At 41.6% G+C, this 25,150-nt stretch overlaps 1 protein-coding gene across 2 annotated transcripts; it reads left to right on the plus strand.

Moving 5' to 3' along the window:
* Window positions 1-142: 142 nt before the first annotated feature.
* LOC116917548 (regulator of G-protein signaling 17) lies at window positions 143-25,070 on the plus strand. Of its 2 annotated transcripts, none has more exons than XM_032923054.2 (5): window positions 143-2,122; window positions 15,003-15,731; window positions 17,787-17,873; window positions 18,217-18,445; window positions 21,276-25,070. In XM_032923054.2, exons 1-5 carry the CDS (start codon window positions 2,052-2,054, stop codon window positions 21,468-21,470), a joined length of 1,311 nt encoding a protein of 436 aa, XP_032778945.2. In that variant the 5' UTR covers window positions 143-2,051; the 3' UTR covers window positions 21,471-25,070. The 2 variants fall into 2 exon arrangements, with proteins under 2 accessions (XP_032778945.2, XP_032778947.2); XM_032923056.2 differs by having other exon boundaries at window positions 15,007-15,731.
* Window positions 25,071-25,150: the final 80 nt, after the last annotated feature.

The following is a 25,150-nucleotide window of genomic DNA, read 5'->3' on the forward strand; positions in this document are numbered from 1 at the left end:
AAATGGATGTGGGGGAGGAGAGGGGGAGGAGCACACAATTCGCTTTCTGTCGCTGTTTTACCACCGTTGAGACTACGGAATCGAGCCGCGCTGGCAGCGCCACGACGGAAGAAGTCTCCAATAAATTTCGACAGTCTGGGAACACGGCGCCACCATTGAGAGTGAGGCGGGAGTAGGAGCAGCACATCCCGAACCGGAGAGAGCGTCGGACGTGGCGTCCCAAAGACACGCACGTTAAAAAAAAACAAAAACAAAAAAAAAACAAAAAAAACAAAACACAAACACTAAACACAAGAGGAGGAATTACTAACGCGACCCTTTTTTGGTTGTTGTCAAACCGATGGATTTTGGTTGACATCAATTTTTTTAAAGCGCAAAATACACCAAATATCATATTGGTGTCCTCCTCTGTTTGCTCAGTTAATGAGTGCGTGTCTGTCAGTGTACAAGTGTCTAAGTGAGTGCGTGTAGCATCAAGGCGATTTGCAATTCCATCGGAATCATCCATTAACGGAGAAAGAGAAGAAAAATTAAGGACATCAAATCCGTTCAACAGTTTGCATTAGCTCCCGTTGTAATGCTATAGCTGCAGCCGGCCAGTGTATTTTATTATTTTTTTTTTATTCTTTTTTTTTTTTCCGTGCGTGCGCGCGCGCGTCCAACTTATCACCGCGCCCGCCTGTTCGCCGCGCAACGCCGATCCCGACTCGAATGCACCAAAGAGATCCAGCGGAAGAAAAATAGAAGGAGCGCGGGAGATTCCGTCCCTTCGCCGTTCCTAACTCCCCACCCCATCCATTCCCCCTGTTGACCGCGAGGGAGCGTGAGTGCTGATTGTGTGTGTGTGTGTGTGTGTATGCTTATGTGCAGTGTCCTATAGCAAAGCGGGAGTGTGCGTGTACGTGTATGTGTATACTAGCTGGGTGGGGAGGGGAGGGCGGCTGAGCATTCCGTCAGTCATTTCATTCTATGGTAGTCATCGCCCAAGTCAGTCCGTCTGTTCTAGCCCGTGCTTGGGGTCCACTCTCGTTTCACGCTGCGGTGACGGCGGCGGCAGCCAGAAAAAAGGGGCCAGCCTTTTGTTGGGATCACGGAACGAAAACTGGGACCCGAAGGTGGCGCGGCGCAGGCATCCTGAGTTCCTTGGCTACCGATCAATACAGTTGAAGAGTGGAAGAAGGAAGTAATAGACGGAGTACAAGAAGAAGAAGAAGAAAAAAAAAAAAAAAAGGGAAAGGAAACAAGGAAGGAATAGAAGCTGACTGAGTTCGCTACAGTCACGGACCTCCCGACGGGGAGACATGCACACACAAAAGACAACAACAAACGAAACAAACAAAATAAAACGAATGAGAGAAGGCTGAGAGTAGAGACAAAAAGGATAAGAGACACTCTAAGAAAAGAGGGAAAGAGCAAAGAAGAAGAAAATATCACCGTCATTCCCTTCGTAAAGGCAGAAAGAAGGAAAAAAACCAAAAAAAACAGGGAAAGGCACAACATACCAGCGTGAGCCGTACACGTTGTGTGGAATGGCATAGCGTCTGGAACGGGAACAAATCGACGCCATCCAATTTCATTTGTATTTTTTGTCTTCACCTGGATCCTGAAAAAGTAGAGAATAAACGCAAATACTCGAAGAAATCAAGTAGGAAAAGTGAACATCCATTTTTTGCCCGTCATCATTCCTCGTGCACCGATAGCAGAAATCGGTACCGGATTTCACCGCCTTCATCTCCACCCTACCCGTAAAGCTGACGACTGTGAATTCAAAGAAATCGAGACAAAAAACTAACAAATCTAAGAGCTGGAAAAGAAAAGAGGCATAACGTGCGTGAGGGCCAGTTCTCGTGCACGATTACTTCATGTTGTGTTGTGTCTGTGAGGCCGTGTGTGTGTGTATATGTGCGTGAGTGTGTGCATTGCTGTGTGTCGACCCTGCCCACTTCGACTGGGGAGTTCTATATCGGGCGTGTTGTTACACACACACACACACACCCAACATCGTTCTACTTAACCGCCAGCGCGACCACTGCCGACGCCAAACTCTTTGTATGACTGGAGAGGAAAAAGCCGCAGTTGGCAAGGCCACGCAGGGCTACCACGAGTCCCAACAAACTGCAAAGTAAACAAATTCATTTAACTTAATTCTGCTCATGTTTCATCAACACGCGTTCCTGGGGGGGAGGGGGAAATTAATCAAGTTGAAAAGGCAAATCGATCTAAGTTCCCACTTTATCGCTACTCGTCGATCTCTTTTGAAAAATTCGGAAATCCCGTTTCGGATGTAACCGACCCATTACACCGCGCAGTTGAATAATGGCTTTCGGGATTTGTTGTGGTATAACATAGAGAACTGTGAAGAAAAATGGAACGGTCACTAGGAGGGAAATCGAATAAATAAAGCGTGCCCAATTCAAGCCCTCCTATTGTGATGCAATCAGTCTCCTTGATCGACAGCCACCGTTGGACGTTAAGCACCTCGAGCTCCTTGTCGCTTCCGTTAGCGTCTTTCTGTCACTGTCACACTCTGTCACCAACGACATCCCTCGACCTTGCGAATTAATACTCGCCACACCCCGAGGTGTTGTAATGTTCCAGTATCGTAGATTACTTGCGTTCACCAGTTTCATCACATCCCATTTTTTTTTCTTGTTAATTAACCTTTACATTTGTAAACAAATTGTTTTTTTTTTTTTTTTTTTAAATCGAAACAAAAACCTAATGAAATGAAATTAGGGAATATGGAACAGTTTGGTAACTGGCCTTCTACTTTGTATTACGTCACCACCTTCATCGTGAAAGATGCATGTTGCACACTCCCATCGTCCTTAATGCAAGCGATCTCGTTGCAAGAGGAAAAAGGAGAAGGAAATCAGTTTGATCGATCATGGCCGACCGTGTTTATTCCCACCATCTTATACGTAATAGTATAGATAAGAGATGACGAGGAACACGGCAAAGTGAAAGAGGAGTAGCCGTTTGTTTGCCGACGAGGGGCCGTCGGTATATAGGGCCAAAAGCATCTTTATTTCGTCCCTATATAAGGTTGATTATTTACACCCTTGCCTACTGTCGCCTCCTTATTGGGCTCCTCCTTTTGCTCCCATTTTTCTCATTCTCCGCTCTTTTTTTTTCCCGCAATCCCATCGCTTTCTCGCTATCATCGAGTTCTGCTTGCATTACCTGGAGTGCAGCCAAACAAGGAAGCTGGATCACTCGCTCATTTTTTTTCTTCTTTAACCTTTCGCCCTTCTCTTTCTCGCTCTCAATAATTCCATCTCTTTTCGTTCGTCTTTCAGTCGTTTTGTTTCAAAATAGGAAATAAATAAAAAAGAATTCAATAATTTTAAAACATGGATGAGGAGGAATCCATTAGAAATCCATTAGCGAATCGATCTCTACCTCGTCGATCCTCGCTTTACAAGAGGGACATATCAACTTGATTTAACTCATTCTATACGGTACCCATTTACCCTATACTTTTTGTTATTTCATTCCTTCGGGGGTTCCGCACTTTTCTATCCCCTCCGTTTTCGTGCGTTTTTCGCTTCGTTTCAACGGGGCTATGCGCAACGATGATTGTTTCGCTTCTGGTCCCGACGCTGGTGATGTCCTGATGCGTTTAGGGACATTAGCGCAGTCGGTAGTCACGCAACGTAAAGAAACTTTCTGCTGCCACTGCCACTTCTTGCCGTGTTCATGTGTCTCAAACTATCCAGCCGCCCACTCACAAACCACACACAGGCGGAAGAGACTTTGGTCGTTAGCTCCACCCTTGCTGCTGGGTGTAGGTGGTGTAGTATTGATCCTGCTTGGGGATAGCAGAGCTAGGTCGTAAAAAAAAAAAAATGTGGGAGAGAACGAAATAAAGAAAAAGAGGGAAGAGCGATGAAGAATGTGTATACAGCTCCTCAATTTCTTCAAGGCAAGAGGAGCCACTATTATAAATCCTTCCTGGTGGCAGTGATGAGGCAGAGGTATAGGGCGATATAATGGCAACGTCTATATAACTTTTCTGCTTGATCCAATCGAGAAAAAGAAAAGAAAAAGGAAAAAAGAAAAAGAAAATTAAATACCTCACTCAATGTCTGCCGACGGGCGCGTTTGTATTGAACTCGTAATTCTTTTCTCCATCTGTTTTCCAGTGTTCCATTAATCCATCGTGCCGTATCCTATTGATACGCAGCGTAGGACTATATTAAAAGGCTAGTCGATTTTATGGCTATCAATCGTTATTATATAGTAGACATTGTTCTCATAGCTGCCCACTCTAGGCTATACACAATACAACATATGCAAATGAGCTATATGAAAAACGAACATTTTTTTTTTTATGTTTTATTTTCAAGTCCCATTCGGAAGTCATTGCCTTTTCGCCTATCTTGATGCATGCGCACGATTGTAGCCAATGACGTCCTGTGGGTAACGTCTTCCATCCTATTTATCCTGTCTGATGGATTTAAGCCTCTATGTACAGTCAACGTAAGTACAGTATACGTTGAAAATATATACAAGAAAAAAGGAAAAGTATACCCCGAAACCAAAGATGAACGGACGTCAACGTCACTCTCGATCATACTCTTCCAAGTACGTACATCATTCACACGCTGCGTAGTATGCGTGTATATATATTGCGGGTGAGCGTTTTAATGCGTCAATCTCCCGTTCTCTTATTTGCCCATCTCCTCTTCGTCTGTCTCGTTTCGCGTCATCATCCATCTCTATTCAGTCGTATAATTTGGAGATAGGCTACCAGCAGCGAGAGCGATTCTTTGCAACGTCGGTCCTTGTTGACGTTCTCTTATTTATATTATTTTTTTCAGTCTGTATTTTTCACAAGGGCCAATGTGGATTTGCACCTTTTGTTTTAAAAACAAAACAACAACAGTTGTTCGTCATGTAACTCTATCTTTGTACGACGTATGGGTCTAAATGGTCATGGCAGACGGTGTTGGGTGACGGCTCTCGTGTTTGCTTTACCGTAATCGTAACAGTGTGCAAATCAAAGTTTACAGCCTTTTTGTTTTTGTTTTTCACAAGAGGATGGAAGTACACACGCGTATACATAATTGTGTAACGCGTCAAAATCAGCAGCCAACATAAGAAAGTAAAAGGGCGTAGCCAACAGGTCGAATGATCGATGTTCCGGATACGAGAATGATTTCCCTTATTTCATTCTTCTTATTTTCTGAAATTTTGCTTTGTGATGTTAGGAATAGGAATCAGCTAGGGAAATTGATCAACCTGTCGCAATAAACCAACAAAATTAAAAAAAAACAAAAAAAAAAACAACACGTGTAGCACATTGATTTCAGCAATTAAGATTTTTGCCCGTATCCGATCCTGCATAGAGAATATACCACTCACGGTGAATAGATAATTGACGGGCGTGACATAGACGTACATTCGAAAGCCATCACACTGTTGGACGTCAAAGGAAAAGAAACTTTTTCTTTTTTTGTCGAGAGAGAGAGACAGAATCTGTAGAGAAACATAGTCTTGGGAAAACAAAGAAACTGTGTAACTGATAACGGAAACCTAATGACTTATTGATCTATTGGAGACGGAGGAATAAAAGTTTCAAATCTATTCGGGACAAGTTCGCGTGCCGAGTTACATCTGTACATCAGCACGCAGTTCGGCTCTATGACATTTATATTCTTCCGCCGAACTTCCCGTGCTCTCTCTTCCCGCTTATCGATTTCCTCCCCATTCGTGTCGTTCGCAACACACCGAGATGAACCGCTGAGTTCAGGCCCGAAGCGTCTAACTTATATAGGACGCCGCTAGCGCTCTGTGATGCTGAGCAGAAAATAGATCGCAGCCAAGCAGTGTTGGTCATCGATATAAGAACTCTGTGTACATCGAGTCAAATAGAAGTACATTCAAAATCGTATACTTGATTCAAGTTAGTTTCGAGTAGTCCTTCTCTCTCCTTTACGGCCAATCGAGTTAACTTAGAGACGTACAGAGACGGGCAATCAAGTAGTAAAAAGGATGTGTGACTATGATTGCGCTAACAGCTGTTTACATCAATCTATGAACATCGAGGCCTCACTTATGCCAGGTAGACCTATATAGATTATTATACCCTCTTTGCTTTTACTCTTTGTGAGCACTTGCAGCTTATTTTTGCTACCGTCCGTCTCTTATATTGTTGTGCTTGTGTAACAAACTCGGAGGTTATATCGATCAATATCACGTGATAAGCGGATGACGAATGACTGCGTGAGCAGCTAGCTACCGTCAAATAACAGTGTAGCCTATATGACGACCGCAAATGCAGTCGAATGGTAAAACGAAGGACTTGGGGAGAATAGAGAGAGTGATAAAGGGCATGATGAACCATCAGCTGAAACACCCCCCATCAATTGACAGTGTGTCCGTGTATACATTACACGTAGAGCTTCGTGATGTCGTGTTTGATTGGTTATCGAATATACGTGGCACTATCATAGATTACTCGTTTGTTCGTATATAAACATGACAGGGCATTGCAATTTATTTTTAGAGATTTTAGTTATTATATTTTTACTGTTTTCGGTTTCATCATCTTTTGCTTTTATGGTCCAATCACAACTCCAACCTTGTCCGATAAAAGCATGAGCCAAAGAGAGCGAAATGGTTTTTTGGTTTATTTATTTTGTTTACTTTTATTTTTTCCTTTTCTTGTTTGACGTTCCGGACCTGCTTCCTAATAATACTAATGTAGTGGGAACGCTGTATAAGTCGGTCTCCGGTTCGTCACCGCCGCCATTGTTTTTTGTTTTTCTATCGTTTTTCTTGTTGGTGTTTTTTTAATATTTACTTATTTATTTATTTATTTCGTACCCACATTTCCGTTATTGCTTTGAATCTCTGACATATCGCATTGCTCTTCTCGTCACAATTATTATGAGATGTGTGTGTCATCAGTCTTTAAGTTTTCTACGTCATGAATGTCGTTTCGATTTATAGTTCATAAATGTGAATAACTGTCATCAAACATCATTGTTCAAACATCGTTCAGACATGGAAGATAGTATCAGCATTATACATAAGTGCAAATAAGGATAGGCTGCCAATTAGCTTAGTCTTTTCTTTTGTTGTTACGTGAAAGGATTGAGATCAAAGTGAAAGAAGAAAAACGGATATACAAAGAAAAGGTCATGGACGATGCGATGTTTGGTTATCAACGTAGTTCGCACATCGGAGGAAGCGGAGACATCACCGACAGGAGACAACGCTGAATTTTTGTCCGTAAAAACATTTTTGAAACCCACGACGACAAAACATCTGTTCGTGTTGACAAGAAATTCTGCTGCGGGAGTGAGGTTTAACAAGACACTCGGGACAGTGAAACGGCTATAATGACTGCTCATCCTTGTCGTTTGTTTTCATTTGATCGAGCTTTGATTCCCTTTTTGAATGAAACTTTATCTTTTTTCTTTGACGAGTGACATTCAACCGACTTGCACTAAGCTGCCTATTTGCTTCTTCCAAACTCTATAGCATCCTACACGAATATCAATCCCTTTACATCCCCTTGTTTCTATACCTCTTCACCTTCGCCACCTTCTCGCGTTGTCGGGAAACCTCCCGCACGCAGCGCCAGTTGCCAGTGGGTCGATGGCCAAAAAGCTTTGATCTGGGATTAGATGCTAAAGGACGTGTATATACCTATAAGATAGTACATAAAAGCTATATAGGGGCTATTCATCATCAAGTATGGCTTACGATATAGACGAGACATATCAAGATGGCAGGATGCCATTCGCTACAATCCTAGACGCTTATGTACAATTTAATAGTTGGCAATTTTTCAAGCTGCATCCGTTTCGATCCGTCTGCGCTCTTTGCATCGATTTCAACAGTCTCTTAATGACATGTAAACAAGGACAATGAATGTTACCCTCTGGTGGCAGATTGTCGGGCTTAGATAACGCGAGGGCTTATACACGTTCACATATATATACACAGTATTCGCTGTATGACGTAGTTTCAGTGGCCCTATCGATCGACATTTTCAAAGACATGCAACTGCTGCTGCAAGAGTCCGTTGAGAGGCATTGGCTCGTACGAGTGACACTTGAATCGTTTTTTTTTTCTTTGTAGCTCTTCTTGCTGATACGCATTGCTATCGCTAAAGCTATATACGTGAAAATAATAAAAAAAAGGGGGCCGATGGTTGGAAACGCCTTGTGACGATGAACGGATCTGTATTTATGGCTATTGACAACAGTGGGTGAGTCCGCCTGCTGCCGTTTCGTGTTGACACAAGTGCGCGCGCGCGCGTCGACACACGAAATCGGTTAGAGCCTCGCATCGAGAAAAAAGGATAAAAATATGAGAAAAAAATGTGTTGCATGTATAAATAAAATCTCGAAAGCGACAGTTGCAATACTACTCACGAATAGGACAGCATATGTACGTTCTTTCTCCTTCAAACAAATTAGAAAAAAGTAAAAAAATTGAAAAAAAGGAGAGAGAAAAGAAAACAAACATATGACTTGTTCTATCAATTTCCCTATCGCCGAAATAGAAATGCATGCTTTGGCGCGCGGTCTCCATTCCAAACGAGCCCATTATCTGCATAACCGCTATGGGTGTAGCTATTTAATATGCAGCACTCGGTAAACATATCATATAGTCTCGTTATGTACGAGAATTAAGAGCTTCAACATCAAAGGGATAGGGTGAAAATAATCAATCACGCGCGTAATTGATGGAAGAAGAAAAGAGTCAAAAGATCGAGACGAAAAAAAGCCATGGCTCACCTTTTGTGTCTGTCTGTAAACGTACTATAGTTTCTTTTTTGCCACTTTGCAGACATAACCTCTCCTCTATCGAATAACGGGCGGGGAAAAAAAAAAGAGTAGAAAGAATGCAGTTGCACAAATAAAATTCTCTGAATGGTCAAGGCTTCTCAGTTCTGTAATACGCTGAATGGACGTGACGCATATAGGACTATTCCATCCGGCCATGCAGCACAGACAGGAATCCGCATCGCCTGCCGTCTTTTTGTACACACATTTTTCTATTTTCTCTCTTCCATATAGTTTTCTAAAATTCCATTTTCTTTCGCTTTCCTATAACAAAATATCTATTTTTTTTTTATTATTCGCCTTTGCTCAGTAAATCCGCTATTTAATAGCTCATTCTTTCCACACTGCATTGTTTTCACCAGCGCATTCTTTGCTGGCCTTAAATACTCTGACAAAAAAAAAATAATAATAAATCGCCTTCATCCGCCCGCCATTCGACCTTGTATATATAGATCCAACTATATACACAGCGGTAAAGGCAGCAGCAGTCACTAGGCACTGTTTGTGGCGGACATCCAGTTTTCCTCCAACTTCTGTATTATTCAATGGTGAATCGATATACCCAAACATGGCTATTGTTACATTGGTCCAAAGACCGCAACATCAATGTCCCGAGGAACACGCAATCACTCACGCCCTCGCGTATAGTTGATGCATAACGTTAGGCTGCATAATAGAGTCCTACAGATAGCGGACGATTGCGATTGTTTGTATATCTTATCAGAAAGACAACCTTTCGCAAAACTTGTAGTACAGTGTGTACACTTAATCCCTTTGACATGTAACATCATCCGTCTACGCCTACTAATCGGACTCTATATAGCTGATATATTTTTGTGTGTGTGCTCTTATCGAGCCTATTGTGTAGTCTCCTAGGTTATAGCAACGACGAGGTCTTTCTAAGATGGACGTTCGATGAAACGACTGCAGGAATAATCTGCACTGTATAGCGCATAATAGACCCATGTCTATCACAAATAGCTAACAAATCAACGGATTGGCAGAGGCATATAGGTCTCTAAAGCCAACACGAAGCGTATATCGCACACCGTATACGTTCATACTATGAAATGTGCTTATTAGCTTATAATAGATCAACTGTGCGATCTAAAGAGAAATGTACATTGTTCTCTTTTTATTTTCGGACGTAGTGGCCATAACACGAGTGGATAGCAGTTCCTCTCTAAATGCACGCCAGTTTCTCTAATGGATGCACTTGGCGGCGTGCAAAAGGCAATCGAGTCCATTTGCCTTCTTACTTTACGCCACATACCATCTCTCAGTTCTTTCAGCACGTTATAATTATTCTTACACGTTTGTTTCAACTCGACTGAGCTCCAACTTATTGACGCACGCTCAACGCTGTTTAGCGTTTAGATTGTCTAAACTGATGTTCTCGATGTTGTGAAAGCCATCTTTTTGCGAAGATGTCGCTTAGGAGGCGACCAATTTTCTTAATTAAACCTTCAGCCGATATGTAATCCCGATAATAGCGTTAACGTTTAATTATACCGAGTCGTTTTCTATACGCAAATGTAATCGCAAAAAATGAGGGCTATATAGCTGCGTTTTGTTTTGAATGTAAGAAATGGCTTACCCTTTTTTTCTCATTTCGCATTAAATATAATTAGCAGTTGTACACGTTTTATGTAGGCTATAGCTATACAAGTATGCAAATCAATTCTTAATTTTTTGCCCCGATCAAACCCAAACGGGTTTCAAGGCTGTGGATGGCGGACAACAGCCACTATTGTATGGTTTTGATAATGGATACATCGACATCTGTAATTGAATTTGGCAGTTGGACGATACGTAGATGCTTGGGACGTATCAAATACGCAGTTGCGTCTAAAAGAAATCAGCGGTTTGGTGGTTGTTAATGCAGACAGACAGAACCGTGTTGTTGTGACTGTTGGCCGTGCTGTGAGTGAATCACTTTCGAGGCCAGCACTTTATATTCTTCTTTCATATTTCTACATTTTATTTTTCCCTCCATCTTCTTTCCGTCTTTTGATTATATTTGCGTTCCTCTTCTTCCCTCCCCCCTTTTTTTTTTGCTAATCTAAAGATTTTCGCTGGCCGAATGCCATTCCCCCTTCCTCTATGGCTGGCTTGTACGATTGATTGCCTGCAATAACCTAGCAACAGTTGCCAAGCGCCTTATAACTGCTGCGAAAACTGCATAACTTAACATTCGATCTGTTTACATCACATCGTAGCACATAGCCAATGGAAAGGCTACCTCCGTTCGACACACATAACTTCCTTTCGTCATGGACTCTTATATGTTTTTCAAATTGAGCATTTACAAGCAAACAACTCCTCAGAGTATATACAAGTAACTATTAGTTACGCACTTCGTTTTGTCACTAATTCCAGGGTTCGCGTTCGCTTTCCCAACCCAAACGATTCTTCAGTTGGGGCGTGTCACCTCGTAGCGGATTATGGCAACATTGTGTTTAGCTATTAATCGTTACTTGGCGTTTACCATCAATCAAAGTTAAATTGTATGACGGTACGCTAAAGCCCAAATCCGAAAGCGGAAAAAAATCCCCCCCCCCCCAATTAGCCAATACGTTTTTATCATGTCCAATTTTACTTTGATTCCGCATCTTCGACCTTTTTAAACTCTCATTTCTCTTGAATGCATCCTGCACACACAAGTAGTGACACACGAGGAAAAATTCTTGTATGTATATACCAGATGACGTCGCCGTATTGATTGGATTCTACAGCAGGGAGCGACGCTATAACGGGGCGCGTCGTGCATCACTCGTTCACGAAGGGGGGTTGCTCAGCGTGAACCGGCCACTGCTGCGTATTATATACAAGTTGCACCTGAAACGGAAAATAAAACCTGCCAAACCTGCTGGCTTCTCTTTTTATTTGTGTTTGGTTTTTGAGAGAGAGGAAACGCCCATTTGTACAGTTCGGTCGTTTCGGGATTTGGTTGCTAAATATACAGCGCAAGTGCAAACGACGGTGCAAAACTTTTATCAATTTGAGGTAGGGCCAATATCGGAACGTTGATGGCGTCGTCAAAACAACAAAGTAACGACATGGGCGTATACACTACAATGTCAAATACAATGCCCTGGAAATAACTAGCGTGTAAACACGAGAATGAGTCAGTAACAAGTTCGATAACAACAAGTGAAATCAGATGCTCGTTTTGTTTTTAAATACCCAAACATTCTACGTATAGGTACATATAATGCGTCAATAGGGGATCAGTATAAATGAATTAATACGAGATTACGTTCCCGATGATAGAGCCTTATCTATCGAACGTTGAGTGCGAATTAAAGATCGTGCAAATTAATTGCGAATATATCACAGAGTATAACTAAACGTCGTTTTCGTTGATTAATTGCAGATTCATGTTGAACTTTGCATGATTTTGTTTTATTTTTGCCAATTGTTTCTGCGGATGTAACGGATCGTTGCGTCCCAGTTCAATACTGATGCGGAGAGTTTGAGGTTAGGAAAGAAAGGAGAGACCAAAATTGAATGTCGTAGATGTGCCATGAGACATACGAACTCTGTTCGACATATGAAGCGATAGGTGGCCGCTAGCGTAGCAACGATTGGTATAAGGATCTCGAATGATCTGTGTCCGTGTATCGCTCAAAGGATGCACCAGTTGTAACGTGAAATGAGAACCGCACCGCATCTGTCACGGTGAGAACGAGAAAAACAAATAAGAACAAGGACAATCAGTTATTGATCGCCAACCTTCACGACCAAGAACTCTTGGCACACACACACACACACAAAAGAAAAGGAGAAAACCGAGAGAAAAAATAAGCTAAAAGAATATAGTAAGGAAAAAATAAAGAATCTTTGTATTCTTTGTAAACGAACCACCCTGATCATCAGGTGATGATGAGGTAGGTCTAGAACTTTGAATCCTAATCAACAATCCTTTCCTCATTCTTCAAGGCCCACAAGAATTTCTCCGGGCAATGCACTTGCTTATCCTATACAAACTCATCCGCATAACACAATGGATGAGAATAGATTGTCCATCGAGTCGGAAGATAGAGACACGTGACTGGCTTGCTCAGCCGACGATGCCCATAAGATAAGAAACTATAGCCGAGTTGTAGAATCGCGTATCGATGGTCGATACGGTCAATCATGCAACTCGATCTATCCGTAAACATTGAAAAACCAAACAACATTTTGACTTTGATTTTTTAAAAAATAATGCAACTAGAAGCAAAAAAATAAATAAAAAAAAATAAAAAGGACTCGTGATGTACATAAGTCAGTAGCACTGGGTTCCTAGTGCAAATGCTGAGTAGATAAAGAATAAGACGTGAGAAATTGATGATTGCGTGGCTGCTCACCCGCCTTTGCTCTCATTTTGAACAAATCGATACGGCATCTCTTTTTTTTTCTTGCTCATCTGCAACGCCCCACAGATTTGGGTGGGGCGCCTCTACGCTGGCCGACATTCTCTCATGGCATTTCTTCTCTCTGTGTCTATCTGTATGAAACATATCAACAGCAGACGAAACAAAAAAAAGTCCACAACCAGATCTGATGTCACTGCTGTTTCTGCTCGTCTCTTGTCGTTCCAACTCGACAACTTTCTCATCACGCCCCCGCGCCTTCTTTCTTTACACGCTTAGCCGCACCCTTGCTGTCATTGCTCTTTCTCTTTCGCACTCCGTTCTCTCTATACACGCCTACGTCACACGTGTTTCCTACAATTTGGGAACTTACGTCACGATCTAGTCGACAGCAAAGCCACTAGACCCATTTCATTTTGAATTTATTTCATATTTTCGCTTTTGTTTTTCTTTTTTAGTCCGGTGCACAAATGCAAAATCTACATATCGTAGCGTGTTTGCCTATGTTGATGCGTGACGAGATTGGAAAACTTTGGGGGGTAGCAAATCCTTCTAAATGTGACAACAAGAGACCAAACAAAATTTTGCCTTGACGTTAGCAAATCTTCAAACACGTTAGGTGCCAACGAGTATTGAACGCGTGTTGCCTGTACATATGTTCTATACACGTTTAGATATCGTGACGGATACGAGTTCACGTGATGGTTGCTGTTCAAAAAGACTAAGGGCCTCGGGTAAAGAAAACTTGCGTGTCTCAGCATTCCAGCAAGGCATAAAAGTTGATGTTGACATTTGCTATACTTTTACGTACGTATATACAGGCCGACGTTAGAGATATGTAACTCTAGAATACCAAGAATGTCCGGTGTAGTTGCTGTCCATTTCATTTGGAGGACAAACGTTGTAAATGCCATAGAGAGTATCAGCAGTTATGCGATATACGTCAAACTTGACGATATGGGAAACTTGATAAGAATATTAATAGGATTTCGATGTCGGGACACTCAAATGAGTGGGCCGTCTTTGATAAAAAAAAAAATTTACTTTTTAATGAATAAGATTACCAGCCCATGTATAAGTCACAGAATGAAATGTATATATACTTGAGATGTTCGTTGCTATACGACTAAACCCTACTTAACGAAAAAGCCTTTTCGAGCCAGGACAGTTTTTTTTTTTTTCATTTTTGTTATAAAATCCATATACTTATCCAGTGACGTCGTTTCCTGTCTGTCAATCTAAAGTAAAAAAAAACAAAAATCGCTCAGGAATGCAAACAAAATCCATTGCACGGTAAGTATATTTTTAAAAAAATCGAAGCTCGTAACAATGTGTATAACTATTAAAAACGTGATGCATCTCGTTTAAGACGAGTTGACAGCAACCAGATTTTGTCGTCGGCTAATTCAACTAGTCGACGACCCCCTGGAGAAATCTATTTCAACATCCAACTTGTTCTATATCCTCCCCCTTTTTTTTTTCCCCGTGCGAATGACTGCTCCGATTTGTGACGTCCTGTTTAATATATCGTCTGCGATTTACGCGTGCGTCGAAACAGCACATCCACGTAAATGCTGTCCCCCCTTGTCGTTTATTCACAACTCACATTTAATCAATAAGCGAAGAACGTGTATTCACTGGGCATTAAAATGAGAGGCTTCTCCAAACAAAACAAAAAACAAAAAAACTCGTTCAGTTTTGAAGAGCCAAAATAATCATCATATCAAATTCCATTTCCTTTTCTTGTCCTATAGAAAGTTAAGATTTACGGTATAGCCTACAGCAAAGTATAGATGAACGATTAAATGAATTTAACGATGGTTCTTGTTTATTGTTAAAGACAGGATCGGGGAGAGGAGACGTCGCCGTGGAATATGGCGTCCAAGACGGAAGCCTTCGCCACCGGTGAAAGTTACCGGGAATGTTTAGTCACAACAACAACAACAATGAGCAGTGCGGAACAAGTCACAGTGACAAGTACAAAGACAACAGTAGCAATGGAAACGCCAGATTTGGCGGCCGTGTCGTCATCGTCAGCAACGCAGCCAACGCCTTCATCACCGTCGACGACAGTCGCGACCATAGCGGGTGGTCACGTCGTTTCGACCGTCACGCAAGCAACGCCACTGTCCGCCAGTGGCAGCGACAACAGTTTCGACGGATCGAAGACGGCCAGTGCTCCGCAACAGGATCTGCCGTGCGCGAAAGCCTCGCCCAAGAAAGTCATCAACGAATTGTCGCCAAAATCAGTTGGGACCAATCAGAACAGCAGCGGTAGCCGGGGTAGTGGCAAAGCAATGAGGAATAACGCCAGCAGCGGAGCTGGTAAAGAAGCGCTGAAACAGCGAAAGTCAGCGGAAGGCAGCACCGGATCCAATCCGATCCATCATATAGCGGCATCCGGTAGCCCGGCTCGTCATGGGACAAGTGAAGGCGGAAGTGCGGGCGCAACGACGGCCACCGAAACTGGCCGGAGAACGTCAACGGGCGCGCCTACCAACAGCGGTAGCAATAGGAACACGACCAAGCCCTGTTGTTTCTGCTGGTGTTGCTGCTACAGATGCACATGGTAGGCAAATGGCCAACGCATCATAACAGTGCGGGCTCTCCCCCCTTTTCTTTCTGTTTTCTTTCCCTTTCCTAGTCGTATTGATTCCACTCGCACAAACGGATCAGTCTACACTCTCGTCTCACTTGGCTGACGATCTTTCTTTTGATGTGGACCCAGATTTTCTTTTGTTTTCGATTATTCCACGCTCTTCCTTTCTCAGTTCTTACGATCCAGTACGAACGTTCTTGACGAAGTCTTTTATATTCATAATTGTCGTCTTCCTTTCTTTTTCAACACTTTGAATGAGCCTCTTCTTTTCCCGTCTGGCGCTTTCTCCCTTTTTTTTTTTTCTATCAATTTCTTTTTTAAATGTTGCTTGTTGGCCATGGGACGTCATCATCACATCATTGTCAAATAATCAGCTTTTCCGCCTAGCTGAGCATCCGCTTGATGTGCGCATACCGCGATCAGGACTCATTTATTACACGTCGGTTTCAGCAGACCCGCCATTTCGGATTGGGGCGTTGTTGACCCTCTTTTTTTTTTTTTTTTTAGTTTTGCGCGTCTACCAACTCTCTGTCCATGCGTGAAGGAGAAGATGAAGGGAAACAAAAGCAAATGTAACACAAAAGCAAAGCAATAATGCAATATTCTTTTGTTTTATGTTTTCGACGACCATAGCGAATGGTCGTTTTTGATTTATGTGGCGGCCAGCCGTCGACTCCATATCTCATTCAAATATAGGCTATTTCAGACTAATGTAATGCCATTTTACGTCGAGGCTACTATCCTAGAAAAAGGGGGAAAAAAAATGAGCAACTGATGGATATCTTTTGCTTTCAGTACGGTTTTCGCTCTATTGAATTGCCAGCACCATAAACATGTATCCGTCAAACCTTTTGAAAATAGATAATTTTTTATTTATTTTTATCCACTAAAAACCAAAAAGAATAAGACGATATTAAAATCAAAGATGTCACAAAAAAAAACGATGTAAAAGTTCTTCTTCTTTCCCCCCTGATTCCCAGTAGGCTCTGCTGACTTTATATTCTTACTTTTCCACGTCGTTGGGGATCGTTAATGCCAGCTGCAAGTGAAGCATAATAAGTAAGCTGCAGCGTATATATACGTCAGTATGCCTAGAGCAAGCCAAACACAAAGACAGCATAATAAACAAGTATCCCAAAAGGCTTTTCTTTTCTTTTCTTTTTTTTTTATTTTCAAAATTGAAGCCTATTTATAGCTGGCTGTAGCTCAATGACAAAGTCATCTGGCTGTGCATTATGTTGAACGTCTTCATCGACCAGCCGGATGATAATAATAGGTAGATGAAAGACACCGGGAAGCGGCAAGAGGAGCAGTAGGGAATAACGGTTGAAGGGCAACGACAGAAAGTCAGTTAGATATGATCAACAACAACACAAGCAACTAGCTCTTGGCTTCTCTTTATATAGCCAAAGCTCAAACTGGCACTTTACTTGGGGGCTAAGATTGTCTTCCACTGGAGTGCCGTTGTTTGCTGCCCTCTTGAATCATCACTGGCTCCCTCTGTCTAGCTCTCCGGCTCTATGGTAACGATGCGACCGTGAGTTATGCTCTCGAGTCTTGAACCGACAGCAAGGAAGAAACCAGGCCCCACTTGACACACCACAAAACAGCTCTTCTAAAGATGATTAGAGAGATGAGGAAAAAGGGAAGGAAAAAAAAAAAAGTGGGGTGGGGGGAAACAATCAAAACAACAGATGAACCCGGCAGCACCCACTTTACTTTCACTTCCGTTCACTTGTCACGACGATTTTTTTTATTTTAAAAAGAAGAGGCGAAAGAAAAAATCAAAATCAAACGTCTGGCAAGGGATTTGCATTGGGTGGCTTTGCGATTGTGCACCCGTGCATGAAATGTTTTCGCTTAACCGACTGGCGTCAATAACTTAATTAACAACTTATTGTATATCTCGAGTCAACAGTTGATTTTTTGTTGATGGCATTTTTAATGTTTGTTTTGTTTTCAAATTATATTTCGTGCGGCTGATTGGTTCCATCTTCTTGTGCGTCATCGTCGCTCCAACAACAGCCTGTCATCCAGGAACCAAGACGAGGAGATGAGCAAATCCAAAGACATCACCAGTCGAGACTCTTGGAGCAACGATCCTGATGTGACGTGAGTTTTCTTTTTAATCTCGTTTTCGCTTTGAATCTTTTTCTCTTTTTCTCTTGGTTTTTTCTTATTTTGGAGGGAAGGGAGTTTTCGGTGACGTCGTCTTATATATTATCGATATAAATATATATTTTTTTTCCATCAAATATTCCAACCTTATTTACCAACTGGGTGGGTTTGCCTAATATTATCATCGCTGCTTGACCGGTTTCCACAACGACGTTTACATTCTATGCTCTTGTCATTTTATGTTTGCTTTAAAATATACGTGGCCAACTTGGAAAACACGACGCCTGTGTAAACGAAAAATAATAATAATAATAATAATATCCAAAATTAAAAAAAGGCCGAGCGTTGAAGAAATCCGCTGCTGGGGCGATTCATTCGATCGGCTGATGAAGAGTTCCATGGGACGGGTGGTGTTCCGTGAGTTTCTCAAGTGCGAGTACAGCGAGGAAAACATTTTGTTCTGGCTGGCGTGTGAGGACCTCAAAAAGGACAACAATCCAGAAGTGGTTGAAGAGAAGGCCAGACTTATCTACGAGGACTACATCTCCATCCTATCACCCAAAGAGGTACTGTTTACGAGCTATATACTCTGACGCTATACGCCGCTATATTGTGTGTGTATGTGCGCATCTTCATGCGGGTTCGAGTTTATTAAATCTACTACATCGCCCAACGGGCTATTCCGGCCTCTCTTTACAGGCTTACACGCGTATACAATATGCGAAGAGACAAATTCTATCAGATATAGTCCTCTTTGCTGCGCCATTCTCACGTATTTTATTCGTCGATTTCATTTAACGGCTTTAAGGTACCCGACGAACTGAGCCCATACGTGTTTCGGTATATGAAAGCTCTTCACGGCGATCGATCGTAAAAATGCCCAACGTTTGATGTATAACGCCGTTGCTTTTTTTTTTCGATTTTAACTCGACTGTTCTATTCCGAAATGAGATGGCGAGAACAGAAATGAGCCGTTGAACGACAGAAAAAAGCGACATCGTGAAAAATGATTTAGCCAATCATCTTACAGTTTGTTTGTTCTAATGTTAAAAGTACGATAGTCTCGTAAAGGATTACGTCAAAGACAACTGCCACGATATTAATGGGATAGAAAATGTAGTCCCATTGGTTGAAACGTTCTTCGTCGCTGTCAGTTAAGAGTTAATGAACATGGTTTAGAGATTCGACAATCCGAAATGAAACGAGCTTTTGAACCAAGAGATTGGTTTGAAACGGATAGAGCATTTAGAAGAAATCTCGACTGTGCGAACATTGTATGAAATTCATCGTCTCCCAAAGGAAACGCCATTGTAAAACTAGAAAAGTATAGAGTCATATATGAGGAAACAATTGATGACGAGATTGTTCCACCCGATGATCAACGCCTTTCTCCCTCCCCATGTACGCCTTCCATGTCAGACATTCTTCAATCGTTCTTTCCTGTCTTCGTTTTCTTCCATCCTGTTTATCAAAACTTTCAAATTGCTTTCATCCTTTTCGTCTATTGTTTCTGTCCTTTCACTGCGTTTTTCCAATTTATTTTCGTCACATACCAACAGGTAGACCATTTTCGTACATTTTTCGTATCCGTCGTTCTGCCCTTCTTTTACTGCAGCGGTACGCGTAACGATGTTTTGCGTGTCGGAAACGATTGATTTATTTTTGTTAAAGAAAAAGCATCGCTTGGTGGTATATAGAAAGCATTTGGCTTCAGTTTTGGAAAATCTACAGCACCAACAGCTATCGGCAGAGGAAAGAGAACGAATGTCAAATAAATAAAGAAAATGAATGAAAACTTTCCAACTGCTGTGCGAACAAACTAAAAAAAAAAAAACGAACGAAAGACATGAAGGAGGGCAGCTGGGAACAATCGATTCCTGCGCGTAGGCGCAACGGCATCCGACGATGGCCTATTCATCGTTTGTTGAACAACCAAATAGAAGGCAGACTTGGCTCATTTTATTGGAAGTTTGGAAGCAATGGGAAAAAGTTTTTAAATCGAAAAAAAAAAAGAGAGAAAATGATAGACATGATGGATGGGTTGGATCGAATATAGGGCAAGAAAAAGGAATGAAAAAAACAAACAAAACAACAACAACAAAACTAAATGATAAACGAAGTGCGCATCTTTTATCGAGGGGAATGGCAGCATGAATGAAAACGGAAAGGAATGAGGCAGCCCAGAGATCTAGATAATGTCGGTCGAACTAGAAAAAAGATTGAATCAAGCTACGAGCTAAGGAAGTCGATGAAAAATTAAAGGAGCACGTCCGGAGAAAGGAACGGCAGTTTCCGGTACCTGTCACACCTTGTTATATGGTATTTGGTTATTTTTTGAGCTGAACAAAGTTTTGTAGAAGAGTCAGAGTGAAACCGAAATAAGAAAAATAAAAGCGATAGAGAAGAAAATGGAAGAAGAAAGGGAAAAACGTCAGCACCATCTATCTTGGAACGGTTCGGTAGAATCGATTTTTCCCTTGTCATTTGAGCCAGAAAAGCAGCCAAGCGGGGCAATAATTTTCCAAAAGCATTACGCAGGTCTCTTGCCACCCCGTTTCTCCCCGAACTTCCTTTCCGACATGCCCTTCAACCACACCATTTCCCCCTCTTTTCCCTCCCTCCTCGTCTTCGATCCACATCTTCTCTTTGGCTAGTTTTCCTCATCTTGTTTATTCTATCTTGATCATCAATTTTTATGCCCACAATGATCGCCTTGACTGCTTTCGTACTTGGCTTTGGTGGTTCCGTTCGGGACTTTCTTCCATCGGAACTTTTTGCCCGTCGCGTTGATGTCAGTTGTCCGCGTCGGGCGACGAGTTTTGCTTCGCTCGGGTTGCCATCTATCCCTGCTGGAGCATAACTTTAAAATGCCAGGCAGAAATGGAGAGCAAAGCAAGATGGAAGGTAGTTTATATATATATATATGAAACGGGAGGATCGATGATCCGATTGTGCTGTTTTATTGATTTCGCCCAGCGAAAAGAGAAAGGAAGAAGCAAGGAAGGAAGAAGGGTTTGTAAATGGAAAACAAAAGAAAAGGAAGAGGTCTGTTGCCTCTCTCTCTTCGCATACAAAAAGGGCATACACAGTTTACACAGCCACGGAAAGAAAGAAGAGAGCCAGACGATGGAATTGTTTTATGTTTTTTGTTTGAGATTCTCTTTGGTCTCTTGCTGTCCGTGCCAAAATGGAAACCTGACTCGCGCACTTCTGCGGCTGGCCGGCTCCGGCCAGTGGAACGGACAGCACTTGCGTAGAATAGGCAATGAGACTGCGACAGTACACAGAGCAACCTATTTCATTTGTATATGTGTCATATGTGTTTTTTTGTTGGGAGGGGGGCTTTTTCGTTTAATATATAAAATCTAATTATTTCTTCTCCGCTCATTTTTGCAGGTCAGCCTGGATTCGCGGGTACGCGAAATCGTCAATCGAAATATGGTCGATCCTACACCGCACACGTTTGATGAGGCCCAGCTGCAGATCTACACTCTGATGCACCGAGACTCATATCCGCGTTTCGTCAATTCGACTTACTATAAGAAACTAGCCCAGTTAAGCAGTACCAGCAGGAAGGAGAGCTCCGCTTGAAGGTCCGCCAATGGGGGAGGTCGATTAACGAATTTTGAAGAAAACACGTAAAAGAATATCTAACGATAAAAGACCAACCAACTCCAACCCCATACAGACAAACATGCACACGCTGAAAGAAAAAAAAAAAAAATGCAAACCACACCAGATAAAAAAAAAAAGAAAGAAAAACGATAAAAATTTATTATATAGACGAGAGGGAAAAGCCGAAAGTCGAACGAGCATCAAAGGCCAAAGTGAAACGAAGAAGAAGGGCTGGTCGGTTTGGTGAACGGAAAAGGACGTCAAGTATGAAAGATATACCGCCTAGCAAAACATGGACGAATGATCAAGCAGCGAAAGTCTATCTGCCTGCCCGCCGAAAGTACGATGAAGAAATAGGCCAAGTTTGTTCATTCTCCTCTTCTAGACGACGGCCGTGGAGGCGGTCGGGACGATCGACTGCTGCCGACGCCCACGCCACATTAAGTTGATTTATTATAGGAGGACGTTGAGGGGCCAGAAGAAGGAGGAAATGATGTAGAAAGGGGGGGAGGGGGGTGGTTGTAAGAAGTTCATCTTGTCGAGGTTGGCGAGTTGCCCGGCAGGCTATCGAAGAGAATAGCGCGTGCGCACGCGCGGCTAAACGCGAGGCAGGCAATCGTCCAAAACGAAAATCTCCTTCTTCTCTTTTACAGGCACCGATTTTTTCCACCTCCTCCGTCTCGTGACGTCGCCAACAAACCGTTGTCGTCGCCTTCTTATTCCTTTGCCTATTGGAGTAGTAAATCCTCCTCTCGTCCTTCTTCATCTCTCTCCCCCGCTGGCGCACCATTTTCAAACGAAATCGAAATCAAAGAGCAAAAAACATATAGGACGCTATTGGGAACGAACGGAGATGGGTCGATTGCTTCCTAGATAAATTTTTTTTTTTTTCTTTCTCTCTTTCTCTTGCTATGGTCTTAAGATAAGAAAGCAGATTTGGGTGTGGAAATTAAAAAGAAAAACTAAAGGGAAAGAAAAAAAGGTGCACAAATATTTTCTTCCTTTGTTCTCTACTGTTTTCTGGCTCATTTTCTTCTTCTCTCTTCTCCCTTACGCTCTCAAACTCACTGAATTAAAAAAAATAAAAAAAAATCTCATTGGTGACGTGGAGATGGACTCGATAAACGATGGCACAGCTATTACGCACCGAGCGGTTAAGAAAATAGTCGCAACTCTTTGATCTCAATTCTTTTTTCTATTTTGATACGCAATGTTTTATACGGTTTTATATGATCGGAAGCCAAACACAAAGCAAACGAAACACGAAATCCCTCCTTTTCCCTACCATTCGTACGTTGAAAGAACAAAACTATACGACACGCCATCTGACCCACGTTTTTATGGATAACTCTTGTTCTCTAGTTATCTCATTTATCGAGGAAATTTGAACGAACCTGCACCACCATGTAGTAACAATCCACCTTCTAATAGTTAAGGCCACCCATACGGGATTTCTAGTTAAACGGTTATTCAAATTCAAATTGTTGCGCTAAAAGCACTTTGATTCCGTTTTATCTAAATTTTGCATAATTAACAGAGAGGTAAATATTTTATTCGAAATCTTAATAAAGTTATAATAGGTTAGATTTCATCGAATTCTAAGCCAAAACTTTTAAGCCCGGTTTATTGCACAAAAAGTCGGGCTTATAATTGGGCTTATTTTTTGTTTTTTTTTTGAAGGTCTCAAATTCGGCTTCTCAAGTGGGTGGTGCCTTAATTACTGGAAGGTTAGACTGTCACTAGAAGGTAGTGCAGGATCTCTATAAAATTACCGAACTAATTGGTAACCCAGAGAACAAGGTTTGTCAATAAAAAAGTGGGTCAAATGGCGTTCCGTAACAAACAGGTAACACACAGCTAACAAACTAAAATTTAGAAAACAAGAACAAAACAAACAAGACGAAAGAAAACACGTTTCATTACCAATCAAACAAACGTAGCAAAAGTCTAGTCCAAGGAAAGAACCTATGCCCCTTCTGTTGACGGACGGACGGATGAATCGTTTTATCTTGATAGGACACGGCCTGATTTTTGTGAAAAGCTAACGAATCTGTACACCCCAACCCCCACCATCACAGTTAAAGATTTCCTCACAAGTCAACATTTTGAAATGATTATACGATAAATTTTTTATTTGTATGTGCATTAGGAAACGATGCTCGTCTTTCCCCGGTGTTTCATGCGAGCACGGCTCCGTGATTCTCTTCTTTCAGCTAAAATAAAATCAGTTGATTAATCAACACAATAGTCCCCTCATGCACATCAGCCGTGTGTACACGATGATCCATGAAATCCAGTCCGTCAGTCAACGGATTTTGCTGGGCAAGTGTTGTTGCCGACGAAAGGCGTAGATAGTCAAGGAAAACTCTCGTCACTCCAAATTCATTTTTCGTACACGCACGCACTCACGCACAAAACAAATACATAAACAAAAACTCCCAAACTATCTATCGCATGAAGGTCTTTTTTTTTATTGTTATGATTTTGAAGTGAATAAGAATGTAATGTACTGTCTCAAATGATGAAAAAAAAAAACTTTGGAAAAACAAAAATAATTTCTAAACAAATAAACTTTAGGAAAAGATAATTTATGAATTGAACCGCTTCGATGTAGCGCGTGTTCACCATGAGTCGTTGACGACTTCTCATTTGTTTTGATTTCTTTTTGTTTTTTGACATTTCCTTGTTCGCTGTTTGTTCGATCTTTGTTTTCATATGCGACTGCAATTTTTCAGTCGAAATCTTTCTATTGGCATATGATAGTGAATTAGACGAATGATCGACTGCGTGCGTTTGTCCATGTATAATGTACTGTAAAAATGAAATCAACAAGAAAAAAGCAAAAAAAAAAAAAAAGACACATAAAAACAAACAATACCAGCCACAATTTAGACGACCATGATCTGAAAGTGCTCATCCGTAGAGCGTATGTTCTTTCATTAAATTTACTGTGAGTTATTACCCAATCCACTGAATGTTTCCCTATAATAATTGTTTTTCTCTCGCCTGGTCTCCCCTTGTCCAGCGACATCCCTATTGGTGCACCTGTATTGTTTGTTTTTGTCGGTAACTTTGAAAACTTTTTTCACGCCATTTTTGTATTTACGCTCATCAGAGTGTTGAAGAGTTGTGTCCGTTTTCGACTTCCTTCGTCATCAACTTCTTCTTCCTGCATTCTCATTCTCCAAGTTTCTTTTAAGTCCCACAATCTTGCTCCTAATCCGAATCCGGCTCCTGTTTTTAATGACATGTATCGATGTAAAACCAAGAGATAAATCCTTGGGCGTTTCGAAAAGGAAATCAAGTCTAGAAGTTATCACCGTCTGTTCGACTTGCATCGAACTCTACACATTTTACATCCTTTTTTAACCCTCCCTCTTCGCGTTTTATTTTGATTTCGTTTACATTCACGATGCGTGAAAACCAAAGAAGTGTCTAACCTAGTCAAATGATCTTTCTCTCATCTTCGAGTGTAATACCTGTATCGCTGCTGTGTTCAACCTACTAAGAAAAAGAGCTAAAAAACAAACAAACAAAAAAACAAAACAAAACAAAACAAAAAAACAGACAAACAAACTCATTTTTTACGTGTTCTTTCATTATCACAACATTTAAACGAGAAATAATTACCACGAAAATGCAGATTGTGAACAAAT

This window comes from Daphnia magna, linkage group LG2, assembly GCF_020631705.1.
Source record: "Daphnia magna isolate NIES linkage group LG2, ASM2063170v1.1, whole genome shotgun sequence".
Classification (NCBI taxonomy): Eukaryota; Metazoa; Arthropoda; class Branchiopoda; order Diplostraca; family Daphniidae; genus Daphnia; species Daphnia magna.